At 45.0% G+C, this 10309-nt stretch overlaps 1 protein-coding gene across 1 annotated transcript; it reads left to right on the forward strand.

Annotated features, from left to right (window-relative positions):
* Nucleotides 1–9116: 9116 nt before the first annotated feature.
* LOC141148013 (olfactory receptor 8D1-like) lies at nt 9117–10040 on the forward strand. Its single transcript, XM_073635170.1, has one exon. It carries the CDS (start codon nt 9117–9119, stop codon nt 10038–10040), a length of 924 nt encoding a protein of 307 aa, XP_073491271.1.
* The last annotated feature ends 269 nt before the right edge of the window (nt 10041–10309 follow it).

Consider the following 10309-nt stretch of genomic DNA (forward strand, 5'->3'; position numbering starts at 1 on the left):
GAGTTGGAGGTTTTGATCACTAAAGGCCATAGTTCCGGTATTTTGAACAACAAAGAAAAGTCTTTTTTGATTCCCCGGGCACCCAGGGTACCTGTTATATATTATTTACCAAAAATACATAAGAGTCTTGTTTGCCCCCCGGGACGTCCCATAGTCAGTGGGATAGATTCCATCACGTCCCGGGTGGGCAAATACATAGACTTTTATTTGCAACCATTAGTACGCACCATGAGGTCCTATGTTAAAGATACTCGTGACGTTATTAACCTTCTCTCGAACCATGTACCCAGGGATGGGATGTTGCTGGTAACGGCTGACGTTACCTCCCTCTATACGGTCATCCCCCACCAGTTAGGTCTGGAGGCTGTATCGGACCATCTTCATCGATTGTCCAATCTCCCGGAGGAACAAATCCGATTCATCATGTTACTGTTGGAATTTGCGGCAACGCACAATTTCTTTTGGTTCGATGGGAACTATTATCGTCAGGATAGAGGGGTGGCCATGGGGGCGAAATATGCCCCTAGCCTGGCGAATCTTTTCATGGCCAGGTGGGAGGAGGATGTCGTCTATGCCCAGCCAAGACGCCAGTTGGTCTTGTGGGTCCGTTACATAGACGACATCCTCCTCCTGTGGGATGGCACAGCTTCTGACTTATCTGACTTTATGTGCCTTCTTAACAATAATGATAGGGGCATTCAGCTTAACTATGAAACTAGCCTCGAACAGATTCACTTCCTAGATCTTACCATTTCTATTAGTAACAACCAATTCGTCACCTCTACTTATTTCAAACCGACCGATAGGAACTCATTTATCCCCCATGACAGCTGTCACCATGCTTCATGGCTTAAATCTGTGCCTAAAAGTCAGTTCCTTCGGCTTAAGCGGAACTGCACAGATGTTGCTACTTTTCGTGATCAGGCACAAATCTTGACTCAGAGGTTTGTCGCCAAAGGGTACTCTTCAGATTTTGTGGCCAGCACATTAGACCAGGTTGAGAAAGTGGATCGTAGTGATTTACTTGTTGAACGAATTAGAGATCCGGCTGACACCTCATTTCGTTGCCCCTTTATCACTGATTACTCCTGCCAGCATTTCAGGGTCAAGCGCATTATCAACAAATACTGGCATGTCCTCAGAAATGACAGGGTGTTGGCATCTATGTTGCCAGATAAACCGCGGGTGATCTTTAGGGGTGCCCCTTCCCTTAAGGATAAAGTGGCACCCAATATTTTTGATCCCCCGGTTTCAAGGCCTAGTTTCTTTTCTGAGCTGACAGGATATTTCCAATGTAGGAGGTGTCAGGTCTGCTCGCTGAATGGCTGTAGGAGTAGAAGGACAATGAATTTTATTTCTACATGTACACGCAAGTCCTACACCATTGAGCCCTTTATCACATGCTCCACCACTGGAGTAGTTTATTTATTGCAGTGCCCGTGTGGCCTGCAATATGTGGGCCGTACTAAAAGACCCTTACAGGTGAGACTAAACGAGCACATTAATAATATCAGGAGAGGGTTCACAAAACATTCCGTGTCGAAGCATTATTTGACAGCTCATCATCGAGACCCTACAGGCACTATCTTTTTAGGGATAGACAAGTTCAAGCCCCACTGGAGGGGGAGTGCCCTGGTACGTAGCATCTCTAGATTAGAGATGGCCTGGGTTCATAAATTGAAGTCCTATACCCCCTTTGGTCTTAACGTCGATGTGGACGTTAACGCCTTTATAGACAACTCTTAGGGTATAAGGGGCTTTCTTGTTATTACCAGTCCTGTCAAATATTTCTATTTTTTAGAAGTTTTATTGGTTTGTTTTTTAATACCCTATGTGTTGAATTTATGATTAGTTGGTTTTAGAGCACTCCTGTTTCAGGGAAACGGTTCTCTTAACTTTATTAATATCTTACATATGCATCCATTGTTATGGCCCAGATTTCGATTCATTTTTCTTTTTCTGGTTTTTAATTTTTACCATTTTTCATTAAAATATTTTTTACATTAAAATATTTTCTCATTAAAATATTTTTTTTTTTTTTTTTTTTTTTTTTTTTTTCATTAATATTTTTATTTCATTTTAATTATTATTTTACTTTTGCTCTTTAGAGGTTAGTGCTCTTAATTTTGGGTGCACTTGTTTCCCTCACAGCAACATGTGCACGCATTAGATGTCTAGTGCACAATGGACGTTTCTACTTGGATTAATATCTACTGTCTATATATGCAGCCCTATGCCATACGGGGACTGTTTGCACTTTGTCTGTTATGTTTCGGTTTTTTTTTTTATTTATTTTTTAAATTTTTTTATTTCGGTTCAATCAACCATTTCGTATTTATCAATATTTCTTTACCACACATCCTTTTGGTCCGTGTAGTCTTTTAATACCGTTTGGTGTATATTTAGATATTCACCACTCGAGTAATGTTTTTGGTCTTGCCCATACTGTTTCCCTGACACAAGATGGCGCTTCCGTTTTACTGTTGTGGAGGGTTGTGATTGATGTGTTTATTTAAGCGGTGCGTCGGGACGTTGCTCACATCCCGTGACCACGTCCTGTTGTGATGAAACGGCGTAGGGAGGAGGAGCTACGTCCCGACGACACCGCGATACACAGACTCGTAGGACACGAGTTTTCTTGGAGCCGGCCGGCTTTCTATTTTACATACCTGCAATTTACGATGCTTTTGTAAGTGCAATCTTTATATTTTTTTATACAATAAATCGCTGGATTTTACACTATGTGGAGCAATTTATCTTTTACATGGCAATATTTCCATAAATGCTGAGGCTGTGTGGAGTGAGTCCCAGGTCCCGTACGCTGAGTGCCTGCTTAAAGATCCCTGGCTGGGGTACAGCCATCTGCCTCCTGGGTCTCCTGTAATTTAGAGACCATTTCCATCTGGTAAGAGGCAGCAATTTTTCTTGGAGGTGGAGGTTTATCTACGCACCTTATATCCTATCACAGCGAGATCCTGTTACATTACTTCACAGAGCACCTGGAGATCAGTTTTAATCTATGCATGTCAATGTAATATGGATGGACTTTATTTAATACTGCTTTTTTGAATCACGGACTTTCTTTAGCTTTTCAGTTTCTTATGTTGTTGCACTATTATGGTTTGGCTCTGTGGTTACAGTTAAGCTGTATTAATGTACATATTGACACTAGAGGTACATATTGTTTACTGATTGTGATATGCAATATCTGTTTTTTTGTCATATACACAATTATTCTCATTTATATTTTATTCACTTAATAGTATTTTTAATTTCTTTCATAGTGTTTGACACTTTCACTCAATGACCCACATTCAATCTCCACATTCACATCATTTTTCAGGCATTTGCCTTTTGTCACTTTAGTTGTCAGCGCGACTTTTTTTTGACTTACACTATTTTCAGCTTACTACTTTCTAGTCGCAGCTTTTCTCTAATCAGTGTAAGCGCAGTATTTATTTTTTACCTAGAAGAGGACAGGTGTCCGGTTGTTCAGGCAGGAGTGACAGGAGACGGTTAAGTACGGTGACTGGACACCAGCTGTTATTAGTTTTGTAGAGGTGAATGTCTACTCCAGAGCCTGTTTGCTGGGTTTTAGAAACCTCGAGGTGAAGGATAAAATGGTCTTGGTAGCGAAGCAAGTGCCGTCTGCATAGTGCTTGGTCTGTGGGGCTGTTACAGGTGAACTCGCCAGGTCGCAAGAACCCATAGTAAGCCAAATATATGGCTGCTTGTAGGACCGTGCTGGGGAGCAGACCGAATGGAGAAGTAGCCAGAATAGTCGACATCTCCCTGAAGATGGGCCCCGTGATGGGTAAGCGCTTGATGCTGATCACTGGTTGTTGTTTCTGAATGCCCCTAAGGATGGCTCGTATAGCGTGTGATGAGAACAGTGAAGATTTTGTGGGGTCTTCAAGAGTCAAGAAATGTTGTATGCCGGCTAGATATAGCCGAATGGTATTGTAAGATAAGGCCAGCTGAGTATGGCAGTATGAAGTGAAGGCCAGTACCTGTTTGACATCTGTTGGTCCTTTACAGCAGGATGTGAGGAATTTATTGAATGCCCTCCAAGCTGTCTGGTAGGCTTTGAGTGTGTTATGAGAGAGTGAGTGATTGATGAGCTGCGTTGCTCCTTGTAAATGTTGAGCTAGTCCAGGGTCAGCTGTGACCAGACGGGGATAGCGGCCGACACTGGATCGGCTGCGGGAACCTGTTTGAAAAAGGAGGTGTAGTTAAAACGTGACAGTGCGTCAGCAGCTAAATTGTATCTGCCTGGAATAAATGCACAGTGAATGTTAAACTGATGCTGTAAGGACAGTTGTACCAATCTGCGCAGGAAGGACATGACTGCTAGGGACTTGGACCTGCCTTTGTTGATGATGTGTGCCGTGGCCTGATTGTCAGTGGTGAAGACCACGGTTTGCCCTGTCCAATGGTGACCCCAGAGTTGTGCAGCTGCCACTATGGGATAGAGTTCGAAGAGGGAAGATGTTCGGGTAAAGCCGGGTATCAACAGTATATGTTGAGGCCAGGGTCCTGAAAACCATTGGTGGCCAAAAATTGCCGCGAAACCTGTGGAAGCTGCAACGTCTGTCACCACCTGAGGTGAAAGGGCCGACACCATGGGTATAAATAGGGATATGCCATTCCAGGCGGACAGGAATTCCTCCCACATAGATAGGTCCGCTATTGCTGCGGAGTCTAGATTCAGGATTTGATCGGGGTCTTGTGTTTCTGACAGGAATCTCAGCAGACGTGACACGAAGGTGCGGCCTTGTGGAATAATTCGCATGGCGAAATTAAGCATTCCCAGGAGAGATTGCAACTGCTTTTTGGTACACCCTTTGGTGTGGGTGAATTTGTGAAGGACCGCCCTGATGCAGGTTAGTTTGTCGAGGGGGAGACTGGCTTGCATAGTGCAGGTGTCTAAGTTGACTCTGAGAAAGGTGATGTTGTGTGCTGGGCCGTCGACTTTGTGCTTGGCGATGGGAACATTGAGATTCCCGAATACCACTCTGAGTTTGTCGAGGTCTCCTGGGGGCTTGCTGGGAGGTTCTATCAGTAGGAAGTCATCCAGGTAATGGATGACTTCTTGGCACTGAGCCTTGTGTACCAGTATCCAAGCGAGGGATTGAGCGAATGTGTCGAAGAGCCAAGGGCTACTCTTCGAACCAAACGTTAGTTTTGTGGCAAAATAATATGCCTCCTTCCACTTGATGCCGTGCCAGCACCAAAGGGATGGGTGTATAGGCAGGAGCTTGAAGGCATCCGAGATGTCGGCTTTGGAAAGCCAGGCACCTGTACCTGCTTTGATGACTGCTTGGATTGCCATGTCCACGGAGGAATATTTTAGGGAGAATTCTTCGGAGGGGATCAGGGAATTGAGACTGGGGATATGGGAAGAATGAGGCGCAGACAGGTCGTACACCAAACGTAATTTATTTGTGAATTTGCCCTTGACAAGCCCAATAGGGCTGACTCTCCAAGTGCTGAAAGGGGGCTGAGTGAAGGGGCCTATGACGTACTCTCGTCTACTTCTGCTTGTAAGAGCCGATCTATGGCTTGTTCGTCAATGGCCGCTGAACGAAGATTCCCACATTCGTAAGTACTGTGGGGTAGTGAAATGAGGCCGGTGTGAAAGCCTACTGTGAAGCCCTGGATAAGGTAGGTGGCCAGGGAGGGGGTGGGATGTGAGGTGAGGTAGAGTCCTAGCCATAAGACGTTGATCCGGCTTAGTCATGCCCTCTTCTGTTGTTTGACTTCGCACAGGTTTCTTGGGTGCGCTCTTTGGCATAAGGTGCAGATGTGGAGTAGGCGGCACTGACTGAAGTTGCAGGACCCGTAATTGTAATTATTGCAGATGGCTGCCCCTCCCACGGTTCGGACTGGGCGTCCGAATTTGTCCACCTGAGGCCTTTGTTCAGGGGCCGACTGACCCTGAAGTGCACCGGAGGTAGAGGGAAATTCAAAGGGACGTCTGGTTGTCGCATTGGCGCACCAGGTGGCAGTGTGGGTGGAGGACTGGCAAATCGCACACAGGGGTGAGCGTAAGCCGGCAAAATGGCGGCAGAACAGCTCTGTGTCCATGAGACTCCAATTTGTTGTTGTTTGGAACTGTGTGAGTCTGGCAGCAGCCTTTGCGGAAAAGGAACGGTGGTAGTCGTAAAAGGAAAATCCTCCATACTTGTAGCCCAAGTCTACTACCGTATGGAGGTATAAGTCCAGCTCTTCCCTTCTGCTGGGGGCGGCTGAGCATAGGACGTCTCTCAGCATGCCAAAGGCCAGGGTGAATTCTGGGACGGATAACTTGCGGTTCAGTCTGGGGTCTTTGGCTTTAAGGACCACCGATATGTCACCCCAGGAGTAGGCCTTATTTTCTGCCAGATCGTGCACAGAAATAAGGAGAGAGGCCAGGTTGACGTCCCTGCCATCCAAAATGTCCTTCCTGATGCTGGTTGGAACCAAATGGGAGGGGTAGACAATGGGGCTCCAGCCTGAGGTACCTGCAGGAAGGGGTGTTAAGGTTTGGGTTGCGGTTGGGTCGGGGATAGCCGCGGCCGGTCGTGCCTCCAGGATTGCCACCCTGGTTTGTACGTCTGTGACCGAGGTAGACAGGGACGACACCATCGTGTGAAGTTGTGAGATGGCTGAAGATATTGACTGGAGGGATGCCTGCTGGGTACTGGGTCCTGCTGCTGGTGGGGGAAAGAGGAGTTTGAACAGCTCGCCTTTCCTCGCTGTGGCGGGGAAGGGCACACCTCTGCGTCTTAGCTCTGCCGTCAGTTTGGGGATAGTCCATCCCCTGAGGGACTGCACGCTGCCGCTCTCTGAGACCGGGGAAGGTGACAGAGGGGCCGTGAAGTCTTCGCTGCCGGCCTGAGACATGGTAGATCTGGTGAGAATATCCTGTCTTTGAGCTCTTATTTTGGTTGACTGTAACCTATTGGGGGTGACATGAATTTCAAGTTTTTTCTTTGATTCCCTGAGTCATACTTACCCGCCTTATTTTCTCCCACTTTTTTTTTTTTTTTTTTTTCTTTACCTGAAGGGATATCGTCCAACCTGGTGCAGGGTGGACCTATTGAACTTTGACTGACCTGGAGGAAAATGAAAGGTGATAATTCGTGAAGGGTTTGCTGACTAACTTGAAGCCATGACTTGTATGGTGCTTACAATCTTGTGACAATGAAATGATTAGAAATGTTTGCCTTGATTATGAAATGAGTGAACTCCATGACAGAGGTCCGGCTCGGTCGTGTCGTGACTGATCCGACCGTGAACTGGGCTCTGGAGCATGTACTGAAATGAGGCAACTGAAAAACATTGGTGCACACCGGGACGAATCGGTGCATGTTTGATGCATCTGGATTCGAATCGGAGCGCAGAATGAAACGAAATGAGAGAAATGTTTACCTTGACCGAGGCTCGAATTGGTTGTGCCGCATTTTGCGACTGGCAACGCACCGAGCTCTGGTACAGGTATGGGTACGGCCGAAACAACTGAGGCATTCCGTGACGAATCGGTGCATCTCGGATGCGACTGGTTTCGAAACGGTGATGCGCTGTGGGAGTGAAATGGTAGCAGTTCCATGACAGAGATGCGGATCGGTCGCCCGATATCTGCGACTAGCTATGATCCGGACTCCGGAGCATGTTTCAGAAATGAGGCCGAGCCCTGGGGCACGCCGTAACGAATCGGTGCATGGAGGATGCGACTGGATTCGAAGCGGAGCGCGGTAAGTGCAGGTGTAACATATTGTTTGCCATGACAGAGGCGCAAATCGGTCGTGCTGCTGTAGCGACTGACTACGAATCGGACTCTGGAGCATGTACTGAAATGTGGCTAATACCTGGGGCACGCCGAGACGAATCGGTGCATTTCCATGCGACTGAATTCGTATCGGAGCGTGATACGTGGCAATGAAATGATAACCATGACAGAGGTACGAAGCGACTGATAATGACGTGACTCTGGAGCATGTACTGAAATGAGGCCGTAATTACTGGGGCACACCGGAGCGAATCGGTGCATCTTTTAGGTGCGACTGGATTCGAATCGGAGCGCGGTACGTGACTGAAATGAGAAATGATTTGAAATGGTTTGAAATGTTAGAAATGTCTTTAGAAATGTTTCAGAAATGAGAAATGATTGGTATCGAACTGACGTGGTTCGAAAAGATTTATGCGTTTACAAATCGCTATGGCTGTCTACTGACACATGTTTAACAATTTAGAGCTGTCTGAAATGAAGCGACGCTTGCGTCGCTGTGGTTTCCTCAGATAACGTGAAATGGTAACATGACGACAGTGCAAGTGATACACATGCGGTTACGTTCGTGAAATTTGCGAGTGATTCGTAATTCTAATATCACGGTTTAGTGACATGACATAAAAGTACGTAAAAACAAAAATCCGAGGGGACCCTACCTGCGACAGCCCAGCCAGACGCGTGGTGCGAACGAATCGGTAAACGCGGATTTCAAAAAACTCTCGAGCACGGAGATCACGAATGCGGGAACTCGTGAGCCAAGTATTTGCGAACGCTGAAATCGGAATAGTCGTTCTAGTGACGTATATCGCGCACAGGAAACCGACAAGCACCACAGGTGAGCGGGCTGGTTAAATACCCCCCGGGCTCCTCCCATAAATTCAGGCCACCATACTGGCCTTCCTACACATATATATATATATATATATATATATATATATATATATATATATATAGTGTTGTACGTCACTGAGTTCTTGACGGTCGAAAGTTCAGCTTGAGCGGAATCCTGTCAGAAAAGCCATCATATCTTTTTCCGACCAAAATCCCGATCATGTGTACGCAGCATTATAGTGCAAAAAATAAAAAATCCAGGGGTGATTAAATACCACCAAAAGAAAGCTCTATTTGTGTGAAAAAAAAGGACAAAAAAATAATATGGGTACAGTGCTGCATGACTGAGCAATTGTCATTCAAAGTGTGACAGCACTGAAACCTGAAAATTGGCCTGGTTAGGAAGGGAGTTTAAGTGCCCAGTGGGCAAGTGGATAAACAATGGTTTATTTTTTAACCCTGCTGCTTTGTGAAAAATACATTTTGTTTTTATGTAGAAATGTGCCCCTATCCTATGGAAAACACAACATCTCCTCTAGATGTGCACATTCTACCATTTTTTATGAAAACAGAGAATTCATTGTTCATCATCTTTAGCTCTGTCTACTTTTTCTTCAACTATTTATTTGGAGTGCTGGTGAACATAGTTATCATTGCAGTGATATGTTTGGACTTCCATTTGCACACCCCGATGTATTTATTTCTATTCAACTTGTCTGTTGTTGATATGTGTTATACAACTGTTACCATTCCAAAACTCCTCTACATCTTACTTTCTGGAAATAATACAATGCTAATTACGCAATGTTTTATCCAAATGTATTTTATGTGTTTAGCGGACAGTGCTGAAGACATCATTCTATTTATAATGGCGTATGACCGATATGTTGCAATTTGTCACCCTTTACACTATCATCATATACTTAATAAGAAAGTCTGCATATTGCTAATAATAGTTGTTTGGATTGGTGGCAGTCTAAATTCAACCTTTATTACAAGTTCAATATTAAAAATAATTTTCTGTTTTTCTGTTACCATTCACCAGTTTTTCTGTGATGCTAAAGCTCTCATCAACATTTCCTGTGGTGGCACCAAAGTATTTTACATCGTCTTGTATGCAGAGTGTTTATCATTTGGGCTCTGTCCAGTTATTTGCAACTTGATGTCCTATGTAAAAATTATCAGGGTCATACAACACATTAAATCTAAGGATGGCCGAAGTAAAGCCTTCTCCACCTGTTCATCCCACCTCATTGTTATGGCCATCTTTTATGGATCTGCTCTATCTGTATACATGACCCCACCATTGGACCGCTATGACTTACTTGAACAGATCTTAACCATGTTCTACACCACAGTGGTCCCTATATTGAACCCTCTAATATACAGTCTACGAAACAATGAAGTGAAGAGTTCCTTGCGAAAATTTTTGTTCTAAAACTTACAAGTAGTACTTACATCGAATTATGCATTGTTAATGTTCAAAGACCTGAAATGCTTTCAGTACATGGTAATTCACCATACACAATTATTTGTAACCATTATCGACTGCCTGGTAGGGATGGGACGAACACCCCCCCCCCCCCGGTTCGGTTTGCACCAGAACAACGTGAACAAAAAGTTCTAGCGAACATGCAAACCCTATTAAAGTCTATGGGACACGAACATGAAAAATGAAAAGTCCTAATTTTAAAGGCTTAGATGCAA

This window comes from Aquarana catesbeiana, linkage group LG06, assembly GCF_042186555.1.
Source record: "Aquarana catesbeiana isolate 2022-GZ linkage group LG06, ASM4218655v1, whole genome shotgun sequence".
Lineage (NCBI taxonomy): Eukaryota > Metazoa > Chordata > Amphibia > Anura > Ranidae > Aquarana > Aquarana catesbeiana.

Coding starts and splice junctions, on each gene's coding strand:
- LOC141148013 (XM_073635170.1), top strand. CDS start 9,117: ATGGAAAACACAACATCTCCTCTAGATGTGCACATTCTACCATTTTTT.